Raw genomic sequence first — 23676 nt, 5'->3', positions numbered from 1 at the left:
TAACCATGCTTCTAACTTCTTCAGGCAACACGTCCAGACATGATCAGAATTTTGTCAGCAGCCCTTCATGTAGTACTGCGCAGGGATATGTCACTCAACCGAAGGCTTTATGCGTGGCTTTTGGGTAGGTTTGTATTTCATTTCATTGTTGTCTAACAGTGGAGGAGGGATCGTATATTCATTTGAAGTATTTTACCATATTATGGAGAAAGCTTTTTTGGAAAAATGAGATGCTTAATTTGTATCGTAAAAAAGAAAAGCACAGTCTGTCTCTGTGTACATAAAGATGAAGAATGTAGTGCTGGAATGCTTTCTTGTTGTATAAATTATTGGTACATTTTCCTACAGCAGCAATTACAGGCCACATTCAGGGATAGAGCCTGGTGCACTACACAGGCATAAATAGACACTAAAAGGCAACTTATGTCTTCCTAAACACATAAAGTGAAAAAATCAGAACAGGCATTATGGAGTGTAAATGGCAGTTGGAACACAGCAGTATGGAAAGGATGAAAATAAAAACGTGTTGAAAAATGTTGGTATTGTATTGATGGAGGCTTGAGTATGCAAACTCTAAGCTTCATTAGATATTTGCATGATGGAATTAACAAATCACCAATCACTTATGTTATCCATGCAGCTTGAACATTATTTCAATGCCTTTTGGTGGTAAAAATTGATCAATGATGGGATGCACACTTTTACTTCTACCAAATGGTAGTTTATCAATAGAATACCCATTTAATTTTTCTTTTATATAAAACCAGCATGTTATCAGAAGAGAGTAGCAGAAAATAATCACTATTTAGAAGACTCTATCTATTTGGGGAATATTTAGAAAACTAGAAATTGGAAAATTTTGGGAAACATTTACTCTTATTCAGCTGTATTACTTTAAGGAAATGGAGCTAGTGGTCACATGAAACTGGCCTGTTACTCTTCAGAACCACTTTCAACCCACTTTGAGTGAAGCTGAGATCTCTGACATGTGGGTTCCTAAGAGTGCCACAGAAACTGGAGCCTGAATGGAGAGACATGTTTTTTTCTACTTGAGGGGAAGACTTAGGGTCTGCTGTGACCTTTCCGTATTTGGCTTCCCAGCTCACCAGCAAGCACAGATGTGTTCCTCAGGCTACCCAAGTCCCTTCCCAGGAGCTCTTGCACCTTTCCCAGCTGATAGTTAGAGCATCAGAGGCAGGTGACCTGTGGGTGATTGGGGAGCAAGGGAATAAGTAAAGGGACAGGAGGGAGGACTGATGTTACCAAGGCATGAAGTCAGCAACAGTGTTTTGCATGAGGGGATTGTTTTTTTGCTGTAGATGTTACAGGGATTTAGAGGATAAATATGAAAAAAAAAAAAATCCTGGCTTCTTCAGTTAGGCATTTCTCAAGACAGTCTTGCAAATTACTCATGTTTCAAAGAAAGATAATGAAATGCACTGTCACATTCTGTACCTACATTTTCCAATTAAGGGAAAACATAATTTCCAGATTAAACACTGCACTAATGTTTCGTCTACATTTGGTGAATTAGTTATGTGTTTTTGCTGACAATGAAAAGTATATTTTATGTTTAAAATATCATGCTGTTTTATTAGTTGTGGAACCTTCTTCTACAGCTATTTCATGAGCATGGCCTCCACTGAAAGATAAAGTAACTTCAGAAGATACTTTTACAGTGACTGTTCCTGGTCCTGTTTTGTGAACAACTAGTGCTTCTGCTTGCTGTATATTTCAACATACTTTATGGAAATATAGCTTGATTTTCTTTTGTCAGTCTGCTGCATTTGGACTACCGTTATATTCTACTCCTAGTATAAAACAGTGCAGGTGGGAGGGGGTGTCAGTTATGCTAGAAGACTCTCTGACATCTGATAGTCTGTGTGACATTATTTAATTGTGGTGTTAGCATTTCCTTCCTATTGTTTTTTAGCTGGGAGTGGTCTATTAATGTTCTTTAGGCATATCTTTAAATCCAGGTTAACTTAACCATTGTTAACAGTCGTTTTAAGTTGCTGCTAAGGGACATTTGTCTTCTCAGTCTTTCCTTCTATTTTTGTCACTTGGGGACGAAAACTTTCAAAAATGCTTATGTGAAGTGGTTTGATATCCTGACTGACTTGTTGATTTCTTTTTATTAATTATATTTTTCCTTAAGCCTTTTTTTTCCTGTAGAATAAAAATCTGCTTAGAAAAGTTACAAACTTACAAAACAAAGGTCTATCTACTTCATGTATTTTTTAATAACAAAGTTGATTTTGTTTATAATGACTGATATTGTCTCTAAGTGCCTTTGTCATGTCAGCGTGGTTTTGGTGATCATATTTTTATATTTAAAATTTTGAATTTTGTGTTCTGATAATAATATCAATATTGAAATGTTTTTGTGGGACAAGGTTTTTTTTTAAGATACTCTAGGACTGTGTGGTTTGTGTACTGTTTGCGAACATTTGTTTTGTACAAGAAGTAATTTGATCAATAATGATGCATAAAACTGAAGTTTGTAATTTGTGAGCAAAGTTGTTTGCATGAAAGTATTACTTAATTTCCTGTATTAAACTCTATAAAATCATCTTTCTCTTGCCATCATTACTTGGACTTCATCTTGGTAAGTTATCAGTGCTAGTGTGTTGATTTCTAGTTTAAAGAAATTGGCAAAATATTCTCTTAAGAGACAAATACTTATTTGCCTTGTCTTTTGCTTGCTTGAAGGTTTTGATAACAATGGTGCCCTTGTAGGACCCAGAAGTACAAGGCACAGCAATCCTGAGGAGCACGCCACTTACTATTTCAACACCTTCTCTAAGGAGATGTTAGTCCAGGTGGTTATACAATGTTTCATTGTGGCATATATCTTCATAAATGGATGCTGATCAAAGTTGCTGTATCCTTATCTTCTGCCTTGCTGTTTCAATGTGATCACGTAATTTTTGTCTTTTTGTGGTATTGTGTCCTACTCCTCTAAAACTTTCTCAGTGGAAAAATGAAGATATGGAAAAATGCGTTTCATTAGAATAACAGTATGATCAGGACAAATGTTAGATTTCTCTCTCTTCTTCTGCAGTGAGTGTAGCATATGTGGAAGATATTTGATTATAAGCCCAGCACACTGGAGCCTGTTCTTTCACAAAATGAAATTAGAGAATTCTTTTCTACTTCTGTAGATACAGAAACTCCTCTATGTCTTGGCAATCAGAAAAATTTGATCAGACAGTCCTCAGAAGGTCTTAGTAAGAAGGGTCTTCCTTCCCTCTAGGCAGGAGGAATGTCTTATCTGCTGTCCATTGGCAGTCAGGAATAGCTGAGCAAATTGGCAGTCATACTATTTGACCCTTAAAGCCTTACTAAGTGATCTGAGATAACCTGGCCTTGAGAACTCTGCTCCTTCTCTCACAGTAGTTAAACTGTAGAGATGTCTTTCAAGATGCTCTGAGTCTGATCTTGAAATCAGGAAGAAATTTTATCATTAAGGCCAATTGATAAGGTCAAGATTTTTCTGATATTCGGTCAGAATTGCAGGACTATACATGGGAATGAGAGTGGGGATTCCAATATTAGTAGCTGACACAAGAATACTTAGCTCATCACAACATGAAGTGAATACCCAGCACAGCGTTAGCACTCTTAGTTTTGTCTGAAGGTGATGAGATCTGCTGTTCTGCTGATGAGGAAGAGGACACAAAATTCCAGTGCAGCAAGGATCTTGTTGGCACTCTCACCTTCTCTTGTCACTCTTCTGCATCCTGTGGCACATGATTTAGAGATTATTCAAGTGTACCTTCTATACAAAATGTGATGAGCTTTTCACAACAGTTAGACATTTTTTGATAGTTCATGGTCTTCCTTTTAAATCTGTCCATCTTTCTAGTTTAATCAGTGTCATTAAAGCTTCTCTGTCTGAAAAAACTAAGAACAGTGTAGAGCTGATATGGTCCGTTTGATTTTTTTATTAATTTTTTTTCTTTTAGCTACAGTAGAATGGAGAGTGCCCCTTTTTATAACGGGAATAATTCACTTGTTTTTTCCTTTACATTTTTTGTGGACATTAAAATCAGTGCCTTGCACTACATAATACAAATTACACATGCCTTTTGAAACCATTTGCTGTCTTTTGAAAGACTTCAAAAGCATTGTTCTTTTCTGCCTTCTTCCCTAGCTGTCTTTTTGTGTGTTCTTCTTTTCCAGTCCACCCTCATCCTGTTCATTGATACAATATACTGAAAATTCTGACCTTGTAAAGGCGTATTCAAGTACAGAAGATTTTTCTCTTGGGATACTAGATGATAATACTTGGTTTATAAAAGACAGAAAGGTCAAACCCATTTTCCTGCCTCTTTTCTTTCCCATCTCTCTTCTTTCTCTTCTTTGTCCTCTTTTTTTAGAAGCTGTAAAAGAAACAAACTAGTTTTGACTCAGACAGCAAAGCCAGCCACAGAGGGAAAACCAAGCAAAATCTGTGTCAGTTTAGCAGTTTTGTTGGGCTTTTTTTAATTCTGCAGTTTGTTCCCTAAATTTCTTCAGTATAAAAACTCATTTTTCTCATTTGTTTTGAAGTTTTCTTTGCTATCAAGTCAACTTAGTCAAGAAAGTTTTCTGCCATGTAGGTGGGTATATCTTAGATGGACAGATTATTTTTTATTAAACCCTTAGTATCTACATGCCTTGCCTTCTGAAACAATTTCTTCATCTCTTTTAATGTCTTCTCTTTTATTCTTATGACATTTTAAGTTGGTATCTGTTTATAATATTTTATTTTGACTTTAAGTATATGCAAGTTACCAAGTTCTGTTCCACAAAACTATTCTCATAGGCAATGTTGAGAGAATGAGCTGCAGTGAGATGAAATAGTGGTCTCCATTACTGAGCATTTTCCCTTTATATGCAGCTTTTATTGCATCTTTCTTTCAAAAACGGTTTCCTGGTTTTGTTTTTCTTTTCCTGATATCCTTTTGCTCTTTGTAGGCAATGGTTGGAATATTACAGGTTAATGGGCATGGAGAGGAAAGCACATTAATGCAAGACTTAAAGCCTTTTCGAATTCTTATCAGTTTGCTGGATAAGCCTGAACTAGGTAATTTTCATATTATTTCATGCTACTTCTAGTCTTTAACTTGTTTAACTTTTTGAGAATTTTTCTCTCTTGTTGGTAAAATTGAAAGAAAATTGTATTCTTAGTACTGGAGGTTAGCTAGATTTCTTAGATCTTTCAAGCTAATAATGTAATGTTTTCATTAGATTTACCTTTTACCAAATGCAATTTCTTCTGTTTTCAGCAGAGGAAATAGTAAGTTGAAGTCACAGAGAACTCACTGCAAGTTGGAAGGGATAAAGATTGGATCTTTTCCATTTCTTTAATCAAATAGTGACTTTCACTATTTTAAATCTCAGCTATTCCTTTTGAGAATAATCTCTCTTCTAATATACACATATGAGAGAGATTAAAAAGAAAATGTTTGGGTTTGTTTATTTGTTTGTTTGTTTAATTTTCCTTTCCCCTGTTTAAAGTGTTTAAATGCACTTTTTATCGGGTGAGTGCAGAGGACTATGTGGCAAAAGTAGACATGGCAGAAGTATTTACAACAATTAAGTATTGCACATTTTTTTTTATTTGGAATAACAGTTTTGGAGGTGACTGAAAAAAAATCAGAATAATTTTTGAAGTCTATCCCAAGATTTGGGGGTGGGATAATAAAAGAGTAAAAATACAACAATTAGAGTACGACTTGAAAGGAAGTGGTTAAGGCAGACAGCAGAGAACAGAATATCTGACAAGAATTTGGCTTCTTCCTGGTAGTTTGTGATTTCTGGGGTTCAGTTTAAATTTTCAGAGGCAATGTATACATTAAGATTTCATGAAGTAAGCAGAGCTATGAGGATATTTTTCAGCAAACTAGGATGGAAGAAGCTAACAGGATTTCTACTTAGCTCAGTAAGTGCAGTCTCACTGAAGGCAGCACAGTGAGGTTAGGAGAAAGCATGAAAAAGCAAAGGGTATTTCAAGGAGGACCACTTTGTGAGCTCCTTTCAAAATAAGTTGTGGTTGTTTCGTTTTTTTTCCTTCAAACTTGAGATTTAGCTTAAATCTGAAGGAGACACTATTTCAAAAAATATCCTACAGACTATATCCAGAATTAAAGAAAACCTGCCTCAAATTAAAAGGCAGGAAAATCCTTGAAATATCTTATCTTGTATTATGGAAGATGCTCAAAATATTTTACCTCGTATTTCCATTTAAATTATTGAGTACAGTTTTCCATATAATAACAGCATGAGGTAGCTTATGAGTGGGTATTTGAAATTGGTTGAAAGATTCCTTTGATTGAAAATCCATGGATTCACAGTAACATGTTACTGAGCTGAACTAATAATCCCCCAAAGAGGGTGTGTTAGCTTGAAGATGGGCTATACTGGTGTGACCACACAGCTTTTGGACTGGGTGTGTTTGTATCATTTTACACACAAGTTATGGGAAAAGAACTTTGCTTGTGCTTTGTATACTCTTAAGAATTACAATTGCCTGTGTATTTCTGGAATGTAAAAAAAACCAAAACCTAACCTTCTGAAATTAGGGTAGTTTATGAACTTGAACAGAAATTATTTTATTATTTCAGTGACCCAAGCTAGCTAACGATTTAGTTTTCAGATGTGGACTGTTAGTGGTGCTATAATGTGTAAGACTGTGACTGCTGGTATTTCTCTGTAGGCCCTGCCATCCTAGAGGATGTATTGATTGAAGTGTTTCGAACATTATATACACAGTGCAAAGCAGAACTCGAGCTTCAGGCAGAACCTTCTTTCAACAAAGATCACACACAGCTAAGCAGGTGAATAATGCATAGGATGTATTTTGTATTAAATAATGTCTTTTTGTTGCTGAAGTCAAGACTGTGAAGCCTGTGGGATTATGACCTGGTTTCTTCACAATGTAGGGTCCATTGACAGTAATTGCAACTTCTGTATTTGATGCAAAGCTCTGAAGGTCTATGGCTTTATTATTTTTTTAAATATTTAGCATATGTTTTATTCTTTACCAATGTCAAAAGTGCTTGCTTTATATAGCTCGAAGTCAGTATGTCAATGGTATAGATTAGTTGTGGCATTCTTTGTATCGGTGTTCTTCAAGAAAAGCGGATTGATGGGCTTTCTTCTGGAATGAAAAATGAAAAGTGCTACAAGAGAACCAGAGAGGGGAATAAAAAATAATTTCAAGATTTGAGCTGAATATCTTAAAATATCTTAAAAGGTAGGGGAAGAAACAACTGTAGGAATGATTATGGGAAAACAGATCTATTAAAAGTGTGGTTAGAAGGCTAATACTAGGGAAAGGATAGAGAAGAAACCCAGCACCTGTGAAAAGACACTGGTATGAGGAGCCTGCTGATATACGGAGTCCTAGTGCAACAACCACTGTAGGGATGAGGGGAGGAGAATTTATCAGTGTCAACTGGCAGAGAATAAATTCATGATAATGTGTAGTTATGTAACTCGGAAATGAAGTGTAAAAATATAAAACATTCTGTTTTTCTTTCAGCAAACTGAGAGAAAACAAGAAAACAGCAGAATTGATTAAAACTGCCAATCTTCTCTTTAATTCCTTTGAGCCTTATTATATGTGGGATTACATTGCTCGTTGGTTTGAAGAATGTTGCAGGTAGGTTGTAATACTGAATCTCTGTATGTGTAAAGTTGAAGCTGACTTTTGTTTTTTATAGGCTTTTTTCTTCAAGTGAATTAGTCTAATGTGACCATTTAGTGTTTTTATTCCTCACCCCTTTGAAATTGGCCAAAAGATCAAAGTTAATCAGATGTGATTGGTCTCAGCAATGTGAGTTCTCACAAACTCAATGTCTGGGTAAAATCAAGAGTTGAAATTAGCAACTCTGCTGGAGGAAAGACTCTGGAGTGATCTCAAAGCTAGTTTTTGTACTGTCTGTCCAGTACTGGGTTACTTATTGGGTGTCTAGCAAACCCATCAACTTTACCAAGAATAACTTGTGGAATATGTTATCTTTTGCCCTGCTATTTTAGGGAAGAAAAAGTGGGAGGGTTCTGTACATGGCAGTGAGGGCTAAGGGAGTGAACATAATAAACAAGGTAGAACTGAAAATATTAATGGGAAGGAGTAGGACCAAGGGACAACAGAGGAGCAGGGATTGTTGCTGTGGCCATACATAAATGATGTATGGATTTCAAATTAAATTTGTAGAAACGTGTTTTTTTTCATTGCTTATAGAATAGTTTAATAATGTACTAAGATGTTTGGACGTTTCAGTTCTATGAGCAAACGGTGTACTGACATAAGTAACTTGTGTCTTGGGCTACATAGGGGGATTGTGGTCAGCAGGTGAAAGGAAGTTATTTTTCCTTTCACTTAGTGTTTCTAAGGTGACATGTGGAATATCGTTTCCAGCTTTGGGAACCCTGCTTGAGGACGAGTGTTGAGAAACTGAAGAGGCTCTAGTAGAGGGCTGCTGAGATGGTCAGAGTCATAGGATGCTTAATGAGCGTTTGAGGCGGGTGACTTTGGTTTAGCCTGGCAAAGAGGGGGCTCGAATAGCAGCCTCTGACTTCCTGAAGGGCATTTATAGAGTTGATACAGCCATATTTTTGGTAATGACTGATGGTAAAACAAGGGACAGCAACAAGTGTTGGCTTGGGGGTTCAGGTTGGACTTTTGGAAAAGCTTGGCTAGGAACATAGTGCAGCAGCAGAACGGGTACCGAGGGAGGCTGTGGAGCTTCCTTGGGAGAGTTCCAGGATTCTGCTAGACGAAACAGTGGGTCAATTTATTTAGTGTTGCTAACAGTCCTGCTCAGTGTGAGAGGCTGGACTAAATGAAATCCCTTCCAACATATCTGTAAATTAATTTTTATATATTGGACTGAATTGGAAAAGTAAAAAAAGCAGTCTACAACTGAGTAACAGGCAGGTGAGAGTTTCTCTACTTGTAAGTAGATGTTACTGTAAGCATGGATACCAGATTGCCTTATTAATAAATCAGTGGGATCTAGAGAATGTGTTTTGTTTTGTTGTTTTTTTTCCTATATGAGCTGCTGTGTTATGTAAGTTATTGTAAGTTATTGTCTTCCTGTTCAAAAAGATACACCATTAAGTGAAAACACAACCAATTGATTTTAAACCATAAATTTGTAAGTTATCTTTATATCATCCAGTTTGATTGCTAAATCACTGTTATTACTTTTAAAGCAATTTAGATGTTCCTCTGAATTTTTCTCAGGCTTTTTCTTATTATTTTCCCCAAATAAAAATTAAAATAGCATTTCTTGTATCTAATGTTTATTCCCATCTAAGTATTGCTCACTGCTACTGAGACTTTTCTCAAAGCTATTTTTGACAGGGGCTCAGTGAGTTGAATTCAGGTCATCCTTTATGAGCTATTACAGTTGAACAAATCTGCGAGTAATTTATGAAATGGTAAATCTTTCTGGATAGTAGCACAGAACGTGAAAAAGGATTTTTGTTATGACTTAAAGGGACCATTTAATTGAACTGTAAAACAGGCTGCTAGTTTTATGAAGAGAATTATCTGTTGCTAGAGAGATACAGTAATCTAATGGAGGTGTGGGTTAAGTGAAGTGTTAATTTTCAAATGTAGGTTACCGACAGAATGTAACTTTAGTATGATTTTTAAAATCTTTTGATAAATACTGTTTCAGTCTTAGTTTATCTAATGCTTCTATTATTTCAAATAAATAGTTTTTTCAGTCCTGGCACATATGTTCATCAACTATTTCAAAACAGAGGGAAAGGATTAGCATAACTAACTATTGCTGAAAGTGTGACACTGCCCCTCACCACCACCTCCAGCAGAATAGATGAATTGGAGAAACAAAGTATTATTCCTTTGTTCATATCCTTTGCTTATAATATTGTCAGATTGCAACTTGGTTTTACAGGGGATTTGCATTCGATCTTACTTCACTGAGCAGTAAAACTCATCAGATTAAGAGTCTTGTGAATAGCAAAGCAATGTGGTCAGCTGAAGTTGAAGTGAGCATTTAGAATAGCTTGTTTTGTTTTTCTCTTGCACAGCTTTAAAGCTTCATGGGCCTTTTATGTAACTTTTGGTTGTCTCTGTCTCAAGTGCTTAAAGCCTTGGGTTTAGATCTCTTCAAAATTACTGTGCTCCCAGTAACACTCTTAATTCTATTATTGGTACCCACGCTCATACTAGTAAATATTACAGTATATGATGGAGTAAAAAATACAGTTTTCTGTAGCCTAACTTTTCTTGTTTTATGAATGAAGACTGGTTTACAGTGAAAGGCTGGTTGCCGCTTTTTCTGGAAGTATGTGATGGGGCCAAGTGAGCTACTTAACAGTGAAATTTAGAGATTGCTTTTTTGTTTATAGGAATTTTCCCTGATGTGTACAGCTTTGAATTAAGTTACAGAAACATGGTTGATGTAAGGGGGAGGGAGAAATATCGTGAAACCCTATTTGAATTTTGCAGGAGGACATTACATGCCAGACTTCAAACTGGGCCTGGAGGTGGTAGTGAGCAATCTGAGTTACCCCTGACAAATTTCTGCTTATTAGTGGATTTTTTGTTGGATATAGTTTCTTTGGTAAGAATTGCTTTATTTGTTGCTAATACTGGGATTCAGTATATTTATAGTGTACAGAAATACTGTATCTGCTTCATTAATTGTTTTTCCTGAAAATGTATTGATGTAAATTGATGGACATCTTTAGAAGAAGACTTGTTTTCATTGTATGATTCTTAATAGTCTGGTTGAATATAATTGAAGCGGTTTTTATGATACTTACACCTGAAAATATTTGTCTGTCCTCTATTTCTTTTCTCTAAAACTACACTGCATTTGTTACAAATATAGTCTTTTGTATTTTGATATGCTAGTTTAGATGTGCAGCTTTCTTTTAAGGCTCTTTTAAATGTCATGATAAGATGCATCTTTTTCTGTTCGCATTGCTTAGTGTAGCGAAGACTGTTGGAACTGTTTTTTTCTATACCTGTCTTTCTTCAATTCTTTGCTTTCTCATTTCAAAGCCTACTAGAAGTATGAGAGTGCTGTGTCAGGTATGGCAATCAGCCTGTTTTCCCTTTAGTTCTTAACTTGTCTTTCATTCTTAAACTTTTTTATTAAGGTGATTAAAATAATAATAGTAGCATTCTTTAGCCTTATTATTCTATCTTGTAATGCATGTGTTGTGTAGTGGACAAGACATAAAATTCTGAAAAAGAGCTAAATATATTTCTATTTGTTGGTTACCCAACTGTAAAGTTAATTTTGTACTTATTTTAAGTAAAGCATGTATGTATTATTCTTGGATATTAAGATATTAATTTTCCTTTTTCAATGTTCTGTATGTTTAGAACACAGTTAAGCAAATGATGGGTACCACTGTTACAGAAGATAACTTCCAGAGTGAAATCTGGCGTTTCAATTAATGAATTTTACTATTACTTTGTTAGGAGACGTACATTGAAATACAGACAGAACATTTGCCTCAGCTGTTGCTCAGGATGATTTCTGCGTTGACAAGCCATCTTCATACTTTGCACTTGTCTGAGCTTACTGATTCTCTCAGACTCTGTTCAAAGATCCTTAGTAAGGTTCAACCTCCATTGCTGTCTGCTGGTACAGATGGTGTCCTGCAGCTTCCGAGTGGGCACAGCAGCTCCATCAAAGAATGGGAAAATAAAAAGGTAATTGATTATGTTTTGCAGCATCTTGAAAAAATACTTTCTTGTGTAGAAAGGAAAAGTGTGATTTCTAAGTCTGTGCTGAACCAGCTACAACTCTTTGATTAGATTTTAGTTTAATAAACAACAATACATGTGAAACTTGGATCATCAAAATAAATTATAATTGTGCACTTCATTGTGGTAAAAGGTCTTGATTCTTAAGGGTTTTTATCTAGATTTAATATTGTACATGCATAAATCACTTCAGAATCAGGGCCTAAGAATGAACTTATCAACTAAGGTTTGAAGTTGTAATGTACTTCATGAGTCTGATCATCTAAGAATAACTGGACACAAAAAATTTATCTATTTTCATTGTGTATCAGGCATATGTAAATTCTCGTCACACCCAATTTGGGTACATCAGATTAATACCAATCAGCTATTTTACTGTGACTGTTCTTATAATAATTTAATAAAGAAATAAAAGAAACAAAACAGCCAGCAGCTCTTTCTCTTTTAACATTGTCTAGTTTGGTCTACACAACCATGGCTTTGTAAAGTGTATTAAGTGATGTGCCCTGAAATCCTTGTTCTCCAGCTGAAGAAACTAGAGGAACATCATAGAATAATTTAGGTTGGAAGTGACAGTTGCAGGTCACTACTCCAAGCAGGGCTGATTTCAAAGTTAGATTTTACTTTAGAGCTAGGTCAGGTCACTCAGGATCATATCCAGCTTAGTTGTGAATATATCCAAGGATGAAGATTCCACAACTTTTTTGTACAGCTTGTTTGTTTACACTGTGTTATTTAATCAGAATTTCCATTGTTGCAGCTTGTGTATTGTTGCCTCTTGTTCTTTTACTGTAATTTCTTAGCAAGCCTCTGTCTTTTCAACTACCTAATGGGAAGTCACAGATAGTAATGAAGACACCTTTTCACCACAATTCTTAGCAATTTTTTTCTTAAAACTGAGCAAATATGAGTGTCTGAGCTTTCCTTCTGTATCAGGTGCTCCTGTAGTGGTCCTCCACTGGACTTGCTCAGTACATCAGTGTTTGTTTTGTACTAATGAGAGCAAACTTGGACACAGTATTCCACGTGTGGTCTTAAAACTGCTGAGCAGAGGGAACTAATCACTTCCTTTGATTTGCTGGCTCTGCTTTTGCTACTAATACGGTTCTGTATGTGGTTGGCTGTCTTCACCAGAAGGGTCCACTTCTGGCTCATGTTCACCTCATCTGTTAGGACTCTGGCATCCTTTATGCAGGATCCTATCCTTATTATTTCTAGCCAGCTGATACCTGCCTGGTGGTTTGGTTTTTGGTTTTGTGGGTGTTTTGGTTTGGTTGATTGTTTTTTTTTTTTTTTAATTCTCTTTTGACTGAATGAAGTTTCCCTTTGAACATTCAATGCCCTTTTTCTTTCAATTACAGCTGACTCATGCGTGGCTATAGCTTCTGTTAAGACACAGAGTGAAATAAATTTCCATACTTCTGATCTCTTTTGTGTTGTATTTTATAATAGTGTCACCATTCATGTCTTTCCAAGCTTTTTATTATGTCTTAACACAGGAGACAGTGAAAGCTAGCTCAGACAAATTTTCATTCTTACTCCACCTCTGGTAAAGCAAGATGTAATTCACCATGTATAATGATGTATCTGTTTCTATTTATTAGTTAAAAAGTTATTCAGATTTTTAGATTATGCTTAAATTCTGTATTTAAGATGGCTAGTGATTAGGATGTCAGACAGCAAGATAATTTCTGGGCCTGTTAGATGACAAGCAACGTCTGCCATCACCAGTAAGAGAGCTAAAAGAGAAATATGTGGGCATGTTCTATAGCTGCATTTACTGTCACTGATCCATGCATTTCTGTTTAAGTTTCTGTATTTGCCTCACATTCTCACCAGGAAGCAGAGACTTTGCTACCAGTTACCAATAGGACTACAGGGGTAGAGCAGTCCAGAAAGCTGCTATGGGTTCTTCTTGAGTAGAAATGGTATATAAGAAAATGCTAGATAGGTAAAGTTGTACCATATATACTTCTATGAATTAAGGTTCCTTCCACATTTAATAGACAATTTCTTAAATCAATTAGCATAAATTTTATTGAGAAATCGAGCTGGCTTTATTAGTGTAAATGTAGAAGTGGAAAAAATGTTTTTTAGGTTACAAAAGATTTTCTTCATTTACAGCTCCACAGTCCACTCTTTTAAGGTGTTTTGGCAACTTATAGTTGTAATGTTAAATGACACCGATCTTGCCTTCCTAATGAGATAACACTTTAATAGTTGTGGTTTTTCTATCAGTAGTATATCTGGGCACTGATTAGGTTAAAATAATTTAATATCTAATGAGAATATTTACTTGTACAGTGGGAACTTCAAAAGTGAGATCAGAGAAGTATATACTTCTTCCTACTCTCTCAAGTCTTCCCATTCTTCTTGGCCGATATCTCCTTTTTGCTATCTTTGCGTGTAGGCATTTTTTCGCTCCTTTATGACTGCAACAATTTCTGATTAACAGATAAATATCTTGTCCTTTTGTAGAACATGCTAAAATCTAAAGTATTAAAAGCATCTTTCTAGCTAAAGTGACCATGAGCAACTTAGTTCAATATCCTCTTTCCTGCTGGAAGTGAAGAGTTTTCTTTGATGTATGAATATTTTGGTTTATGATGCTGTGTAAATTAATAATGTGTGTGTCTATGCAATTTGGTATTATTTCATAAAAATAAACATGATTATGTTATGAAAAAAATGTTAAAAGCAATAATATTTAAAGTATTTTACTGGATAAACAATGCTTTTTTTTTATAGTTACCTTGGTTTGGCAAGCTTACTGAAACACCAAACATCATTTTGCATAACATGTATTCATATGAATAGATTTAAAGCTGTGGAATAAAATTGTTGCTTTCAAATGGAGAAGCAAATAAATTTTTTCTCAATAGGATCTAAATAACCCATTTTGAACAGTCATTAAACTTCTATCTCACTCAGGTGCCATCAGTTTCACTTGAAAATCCGAATGATGTGTTTGAAGATGGTGAAAATCCTCCAAGCAGTCGCTCATCAGAAAGTGGATTCACTGAGTTTGTACAATACCAGGCAGACACAACTGATGACATTGACAGAGCTCTGAATGAAGGTCACAGTGCTCCTGGCATTCCCGTTATTGGTAGCACATCCTCAGAGACGGAAACAGCATCAACTGTGGGATCTGAGGAGACCATTGTCCAGCCTCCTTCCGTAATGACACAGGGGACAGCAACTCCAAGTGGGAAAACGATCCAAAAGACTGCAATGCAGTGCTGCTTGGAGTATGTCCAACAGTTTTTAACCAGATTTATCAACCTGTATATCATTCAGAGTAATTCCATGTCTCAGCCCTTAGGGGCAGAGCTTACAGTAGACCCCGCTAGAGAGCAAGGACAGACCACAAAATGGGACAGGGAATTGCAAGTTGATGTTAAGGTGAAGAAAGCAAACAAGAAAAAAACACCTAAAGAATACCTTCCTGCCTTTATTGCTGCCTGTCAGCTATATCTTGAATGTTCAAGCTTTCCCGTTTACATTGCTGAAGGAAACCGTACTTCGGAATTACATCCTGGGAAGCCTGAAGTTGGTAAGCTGCACTTTTCTTTGTTCTTTGCTTTTAAAATATTTTTTTAAAAAAATAAGACAATAGTGTTAATGCTTTGTGTGCGTTGCTATTTCCTTTAACTCTCAGAAATGGAAGTTTTCTTCTGTATCAATTGGTTTGCTTTTTGGAAACTAAACTCTTTTGTTACAGCTTTTAAGAATATTGCTGGTATGGGATTCTACACTAATTAATATTGGAGTGATAAATATAAATTATGCAAACTGAAGCCTGAGGGTAGAATCTAGATTTTCAGGCATTCGTCTGTGCTGTATCATACTAGATAACAAATTAATTGATTTTACTTTGCTCCTGTTAAAGGAACAGCTTTGCAGGCAATTCCTCTAGCTACAGCTGTATTAAAAACAAAATAAAAATGGTGAGTTTTGTGACATGTGAGTTTATTCACGGGTAGGTGAACACATTCAGATACAGAAATGTGATTAAAATATTGACAATTCTGGATAAGTATAAAATGTGACATTTTAGATGGACAATCCTTTTTAGAGCTTGTTAAGTCTCTAGAGTTCTAATTTTGGTTCCACTTCTGGTCTGTAGCTTGAGACTTTCTGCCTTAAAATGCTGTTGTGGTGGATATGCTTGGAGCATGCCAGAAATAGTCACAATAGTTTTGGCTACTATCACAGTCATCTTCTGTGACTTTATTTCTAGGAAATTTCATGGTCGCTGCTTTTCTTTCTTATGCACAGCTTTCAAAATCTGTTAAAGGCTAAGCGGCGGGTACTGATTGGAGATAATTTTTTTTTTTTTTTTTTTTGCTTTTGGAAACAAACATGTTGATTTAACGTGACTGCTTCTTCTATTTCTGTAGTCTTTAAGATGTGTTGTGTATGCCTTCATTATACAGCCAGGAGCAGGGTATCTTTGACTTTGTGAGATCCAGACATATCAAATATTTTTGTCAGCTGAAGGCAACTTGTTACAACTGTTTATTAATTAAGGGTTTTTCAATGCATTTGTAGATCTAGCACAGGAGATTCGTGCTTCTATAGCATGATACCGAAAAATGTGATGATTTGTCGTTTCTGGTTGGTTGGTTAGTTGTTTTTCGTTTTTGTTTTCCAAACAGTAGCAGCTTACAAATGAGTGTTGTGGCAGAAGACTAAAAAATATTTTAAAAACCTGCTGCTTGTTTGTTACTTTTCTGTGGATACAGCACTTTTGCTCATTGCTGCCTTGTAAACTCTAAAGCAGAAAGCCTGTCGAGCTTGAATAATATGTGTCTGGTGTGAACACAGTGATTCTAGGAATCCTTTTCACTTTGCTGTGTCTTAGATTTGCTTTGCTCATTCATCATCTGAACCTTCCCATATGTGATGTTTCATTTGCAGTCTATTAAACAGTGGCACTTAGGGGAATAAGCATAAATGGGAGGTGGTTGCAATCAACGGGAAGGATTTTGTTTCAGATGTAAATGTCTACTGTACAGAGTGTCAGGGTGGATGGCAATGGGGCTGCAAATCTGTCCTGGGAGTCCTGCTTCCCAAAACACGGAATGCCAGTGGAACAGAGAATGGGAGCAGGTAGTTACCATAGTTTGCACACCAGCCTTTTCTTCATCTGCTGATACGTTTTTCTACTGCAGAAGAGGCTGGTTTTATTGAAGAGTTCCTAAATTTGGAACATGATTTTGATGGGTCGCTTTAGTCATGTGACCCAATTGCCTTTAATCAACAGTAAGAGTCATCAGTCTGTTTACTTGAAGGAGCTAAATTAATCTGATACTGCTAGAACATAATTGTGTGCTTAAATTTTACTGTGTGCTTAATTTCTCACATAAATGCATGCTATTTTTAATTGAAGAAATTAAAAAGGAAACCAAGTCAAATTCAGACTAATGTTTATATCTGTAAACCCTAGAACATTATGTGAAATTACTAGGTATATTTAGACTTCAATTTCCATTGCAAAATTAACTATTGTGGGTATAAAATAGAAATTGCATCGTCCTTCTCTTAATTCTAAATAGATGTTCTATTTGTGCCTGTTGAATAAGACTTCTTCACTTGTCTGACTGTAGAAGCATTTACCTATTTTAGGAACACGATCAATAGAGTCCTTGGGAAGTTTTAAGAAAAATTGCTTTGTTATCTCTAAATAAAAGGGAGCTTTATTCACCTGAAGAGTTGACTGTGAACTTCAGGGAAAGGCACTTGCGTATCAGGCAAGTGTATGGTATGTATGTATGGGAAATGTATGGGAAAAAAAACACCTACAGTGAAAGCAGAGTATGATCTAATTGGATCACGTTTCTGCCACCCAAAAGATCAGTTTTCAGTTTTGCCTGGAAAATCTGCATATTTCTTATCAGTTTAAACTTAGTTTATATATGTAAATAATATATGTAAATAATTCTGTATGTATGTTATAATATCTATATAATATATATATAATATTATATATTTATTAAAAATACTACAGAATTATTCCAGGCTACAGACTAAAGAGTTGATTGCTGGTCAAGAATTTCCTGAAGGAGGAAAGTGAATGAAAGGATGTGCAGACTACTAGAAGTCCAGTTTTATCTAAAACATGAAATTGTGCGGCTACATTTCTGTAAAATTTATTTTCCTCTTCCTTGTTCAAATTTTTCTATTTCTTTGGTTACTAAATGTTTGAAGTGATACAGTATTGCATTCTTAATTAGACCATTTTAAAGATAGAACAAGAAGTATCTTTTTTCCTGCATACATTTTCCTAAACCCATACAACAGGCAGGCTGAAATTTTTGAAGAATAAAGGGCAACTGTGCCTATGGTTAAGGTAAGAGGAAAAATTCATAATATTTAAAATTGTTAAAATAATGTGTCATCTGTGATTTTTATTTCAGACTGTGAACAAGTTCAGCCTCCGCTGTGGCTACAGACCTTAATGAATGCTTGCAAGCAAGGAAGCGATTTCAGTGTTCAGGGTGTTACCATTTCTCTTGTGATGGACTTGGTTGGATTGACTCAATCTGTTGCTCTCGTTACTGGAGAAAATCTAAACAGCGTGGAAACTGCTCAGCCTCTTAGCCCGAACCAGGGAAGAGTGGCTGTGGTCATCAGACCTCCTCTTACTCAAGGCAATCTGAGATACATGGCTGAAAAGACAGATTTCTTCAAGGTACAATGCTGTTTTCTTTAAACTTCTTTACGTGGCTGCTGAAGACTGATAGTCTTGGCCGCTTTACCGTCCTTGGTATGGTAAATGAATTTTTTTTGCTGAGTATTTTGATAACAGTTGTAACCTATATTAGACTCTGAAAATACATAGTAAGTTTTCCCACTGTGATTGTCTTACTGACTGCTTGGGTAAAAAGCCTTGTTTGAATGAATATTTTAAAAATAAAAATAATACATGATTGAATAGCATCATTAATTGGCTAGGTGTGAAACTGAGATATGCGTAATGCAAGATTCTGGTAAACCACAATCTGCATTTTGTGTAATTTATGTGACAAATCATTTGCAAAAGATGGCAGCAGGGTGTATTACATAGTTAATTATAGTTCAATGAAAATTTATTTCTGGAGGTGCCTGTGAGTTCTGACCCTAGCAGGATTTTTTTATGTAGGAAGTTATTGCAGGGTTTCAAATGGTTCCTTATGTTCATATGAACAAAACCAAAAACAAACAAAAAAAAGAACAGTTTTATAGTTTTCCTCTTAGTCATATGGTGCCATCAGATGCCATGTCTCCCATCATTGCACAGAGGTGAATGCAGTCTAGAGCAAAACAAGGCATGACACTCATTCACTTGTCTCTTTCAACTTTTGTTTTCATGTACAAAGCATATAGCTTTAACTCTTTGGGACCAGTTGGGTGATGGAACTCCTCAGCATCATCAGAAAAGTGTGGAGCTCTTCTACCAGCTGCACAACCTTGTTCCGTCTTCTAGCATTTGTGAAGATGTTATTAGTCAGCAGCTGACTCACAGAGACAAGGCAAGTTGTTCGTATATTTACTAAAAGATGAGTTAAGTATATAGATAAAGAAATAGATTTAGAAAGAGGACTTGATGCCTGAGACAGAGGCATAAATACACTCAAAACTGAAAAATGTCGCCTTATGTTGATTGTTTCAGACATTAAAAATACTCTTTTATTTGCATGCAGAACATCAGATTTCTCCACCCTCTGACACTGCCCCCCTCTTTCTTATACTCCCACTCAAAAAAACCTTAACCTTAGGTCTGTAATAGTTGAGCCCTGTTTTCATGACATCTTGCTGTTTAACAAACCTATGGAAAGTGTTTGCAGTGGTAGTATTGAATATAGATGTTCCAGATTCCATTCCACTTGTTTTAAACCACTCTTCTTTTCCTGTACATCTCCATCAAATTTAAGCACACTTCATTTTGCTCTGTCCTGACATTTTTCCAGGTGAATTATTTCCAGTTAAAGTGTTTCTGTGAGATTCTTTTCCCCTATTGGGAAGCAGAGGAATTGCACTAGATACTGGTGATGAAGAGGCTTCTGTACAATTCTTCTCCAATCTCATGCAGCCCCTCTCTTCTCTAATTGTTTGTCCTTAAAAGATATGAATTCTGACTGTTTCTGCCACGTTTGCCAGTTCTAGAGGGCAACTAATAATCTGCTCTAAGAGTAATTGCCAGATTTCTGTGCATCTGTGTCTTTGTGGGAAATGGGCTTGTTTGCTCTGACGTGCATGGCAACTGGGTTGTGACTTGTCTGCGCATTTTTTGCAGGGTGCTGCTGAGGCTGCTCGCTTCTTGAAGGTCTCTTTGTATCTGTCTTATGTCAAAAGTTATGGACTATAATTTGAAGAGAACCTCTTGAATGATCAGAGCTGCTGCTTTGCCTCTGATAATGTTTCTTGTTCTTACTTTGTGACTTGTCCTGTTTCTTGTTCTGCAACCACAGGTTAAAATGTTTGCTCATGAACCAACTTGGTGGATTTCTCCCATTCTTTATTGCTGCTCCAAGTTCTCTTACATCACTGCTGGCTGTTTTTTAAAAGTGATCATGGCTATCCTGCTGATTACTTCTGTTTTGCTATCAGTTCAGCCAGTAAAGTAATGTTTTAAAAATCTTTTGAAGCTGGCAGATATTCAGAGTGTTAATAAACGGTGTTTCTTTTAAGTCTATGATGAGCCTCTGTAGTTTCATAGTAGACAAAGGGGCTTTTCAGCATTCAGCAACATACTTTTGGTAAGAGATCAAGTCTCCTATATAAGTTACACTCTGCTTCCCAATGTATAAACCACATGCTTAGCTTTTACTCATTAGTAGGAGTCTTACTTGTCATTACAGGTACTATGTTGGTTTTTTTTTCCTCCCCTAGAAATTTATTTCAGATAGAGGCTGTCAATTTGACATTTGAGTTGAGGCATTTATAATGCTTTAGTTTAGATACATGAACTGTTTTCACTGCACCGACAGAATGAATGTTAGGGAGTTACTTGCTTACACACTCTAGCAACTCATGGTTGCGTGGTTTCAGCAGCAGGTACCTTTTTGCCTTTCTAACAGAGAGTAACCAGGTCAACAAAACTGAATATGAGCCAGTCTGTCAATCACTGTGGTTCACAGCTTGGCGTATTGATAAAACTGCCAATGATTTATAGTTTCACTTGTTAGGCTGGTCTGTGAACTGCTGTGACTGGATGTGGCACTCGCTCATTTCTGCCAACCTTGCTGTGAAAACAGTAATTTGTTCTATCTTCCCAGTATGGATTGCAGGGCTTACATGGATTCATCTCTATGTGTTTGAGAACTGGTATTTTTGCTCTTTATTCAGCAGATGTTAGTGAATTGTTTTGTGTAACTGTATATATTTTGCAGCACGCTGTTTTTGCTTTTCCTGTCGGAAGCATATTTTCTCTAAATACATGTGATGCTTGCTTTAGTTTCCAGAGCACCACTGTTTCTCGTTTGTGTTTTTTTTGTTTGTTATTTGGTTGGTGGTTGCTTTTGTGTGCGTGTGGTTTTGTTTGTATTTTATTTTTGTTTGTGGTTTTTCTTTGTGGTTTGGATTTGGGGGGGGGGGGGTGTTTGTTGTGGTTTTTGCTTGTTTGTTTTTTGTTTTATTTTACCCCTGATGTGCTCTGTCTTGTGTCCTTCCTGTGATTTTCAGTTTTTATAGTTTTTACTTAAAAATTTTATTATCGTGGCAGATGCTGGTTGTATTAGCTGTTGCAAAGCTTCTTAAGCTGTATGTTGTAAATTAAGTCTGGAAGTATGTCAGATTGTCACAGTTGTATTAACAGTTTTTAGTTTGGTCTCATTTTGATTAGAGATAAATATACCTACTGTTCATTCCCTGTAAGTATATATTTCAAGACCAAACAAGTAAAAATCTTCATCCTCTGCTTATTATCTAGTAATTTAGTTTAAGCCTTGATTGTATTTGAAAGTAATTTCAATGTTCTATTCAGCATAACCATCCTGATGGCTGTGTTTTGTTTGTTCACCCCCTACAGCTGCTTAGCAGCTTCCTTGTCCCTTGGGTAAAGCTGGTTTTAATCCATGTACCCATGTATGTGTGTCATAGCATGGCATTTACTGTTGTTTCACAGCCTTGCTGGAATAACTCTTTGCCTTGATCAGCCATAGCAAAGAGATAAAGGCATAAAAATTGTTACTTTAATACCATTTTCACCATTAAATATTCTGCATGTTATTACTAGTCATTAGAAGTCCTTTGTGGAGTAATCAAGTCTTATTTGTACAAATAAAACTCCAAGTTCCAGAGCTAAATTGGGCATGTTAGTGATGAACTCTTATCTACATCTCATCAAGCTGGAAAATTCTTATGTCTTTTTCTAGACAACTTATTTTAATTTTCTTATTTCCATAGATACTGTGTTTAATCCCATCATTGCAGACACTATATCTAAAAATTTCTCTTCTTCCTCTGCCTCTGTATGCTTGAGTTTTCAATATGAAAAGCTTGCATGTTTCTTTCTGCTCTCTTCATGATCTTTTCTAGTGCCTTGACACATATAGATAAACTCACTGAAAACAGAGCTGTGTAGCTTGTGAGAGTAAAATAAGTATTGTTCAGGCTATCACATTAGGTATGTAAAACTTTTTTAAGCTAAACTTTGAAACTAAGGCAACCAAGGTCACGATGGAGGAGAATCCTTTCATGCTACTAAATTGTTCGCAGATACCTATTGTTGCTTATTCCTGTTTTTAATGTTAGAAAGTAGGATTTGAATGCATAATGAAAAAAGTCAATTTTAATAATTTTATTCTATCTTTTAAACTGCTGTATACCTCTTTTTTTCAATTTCATACTAGAAGCTGTTGTATTCTGATATATTTAACTTATGATTTGGTCTACAGAAAATAAGAATGGAAGCTCATGCAAAGTTTGCAGTGCTGTGGCATCTCACCCGTGACCTTCATATTAACAAGTCTTCTTCCTTTGGCCGTACCTTTGACAGGTTGGTGATTGCAAGCAATGATTCAGTTGAAAAAAATATTTTGCAAAATTTAAACTACCTCTTACTGGCAAGATAGTGTGTTTAGAAATTGGAGAACTGCAGAGCAGCTGTGAAAGCAAGGAAGGAGGACAAGAGATAAATTTGTGTTAGACAGAATTGTTTTCACAATGATGATTATATAAGCTGTAAATTTTTCTGCTAGCTGTAAGGAATGGGAGAGGAATGACCATTGACCACATGATTCACTGACTATCACTGTGGTTAATATATTTGTGTATATTGCACATAGTATCAGTATCTGAGTTCTTGCTATGATTTGTTAAAAACAAAAGCAGTAGAGAGAGAAGTCAACCCAGAAGTAAATTACATGAAAATGGAAAGTTACAGTAAAGCTGAGAAAACATAAGAACAAAATTGCAAGTAAGCACTAAGACATGAAAGGTCTTTTATTTAACCTATTTGTTTTGTATAAGACATCACTTATGGCAAGCAGCAAAGGATTTCTAGTTTGTATTCTGATATCAGACTACCTTCCTGAAAAAAACTGACTGATCCAGACTCCGAACTAGTCTTGTCTTCCTCAGCTAGCACAAATGTATACTTAGCTGTAGGAAGCAGAGAAAAACATTGGTATTTCTTTGGGTCGATACTGTCACTCACTGCAGAAGCGGTGATAAGTTTTGTGCATACAGCTAAGACCTTATGAACGTGTACTACTGAGGATGTAAGACAGTTGGTAAAATTCAGAGTCCAATATATATGTTGTTTTTCCCCAAGCCTGAAAAGGATTCTAAAGGCTAATACTATTTAAAAAAAGAAAATAATGAGAGTAGGAAGTGCTGAATGAATTGTCAAGTATGTTTCTCCTCTCCATTCTTAAAGAAAATATATTTGAATAAGTTATCTTCTATTTTCCATATATCTGTGTGAATTGGCTTTTAAAGTT

The 23676-nt window shown here is 35.8% G+C and overlaps 1 protein-coding gene across 3 annotated transcripts in view; it reads left to right on the top strand.

The window, feature by feature from the left end:
* DOP1A (DOP1 leucine zipper like protein A) overlaps positions 1-23676 on the top strand; it is a 64285-nt gene that overhangs the window by 18174 nt on the left and 22435 nt on the right. For 2 of the 3 annotated variants that reach the window (XM_082049280.1, XM_082049279.1), the window contains exons 7-17: positions 25-124; positions 2713-2822; positions 4963-5071; positions 6704-6824; positions 7532-7651; positions 10475-10589; positions 11459-11692; positions 14678-15302; positions 18169-18443; positions 19111-19263; positions 22630-22730. In XM_082049280.1, coding sequence (XP_081905406.1) covers positions 25-124; positions 2713-2822; positions 4963-5071; positions 6704-6824; positions 7532-7651; positions 10475-10589; positions 11459-11692; positions 14678-15302; positions 18169-18443; positions 19111-19263; positions 22630-22730 — 2063 coding nt within the window. Of the gene's footprint in view, positions 1-24; positions 125-2712; positions 2823-4962; positions 5072-6703; positions 6825-7531; positions 7652-10474; positions 10590-11458; positions 11693-14677; positions 15303-18168; positions 18444-19110; positions 19264-22629; positions 22731-23676 lie in introns of those variants that run through there. The other variant, XM_082049281.1, reaches the window with a different exon arrangement.

Source organism: Streptopelia decaocto (genome assembly GCF_964273445.1).
Source record: "Streptopelia decaocto genome assembly, chromosome: 3".
Classification (NCBI taxonomy): Eukaryota; Metazoa; Chordata; class Aves; order Columbiformes; family Columbidae; genus Streptopelia; species Streptopelia decaocto.
This window is presented reverse-complemented; position numbering and strand designations above follow the sequence as displayed.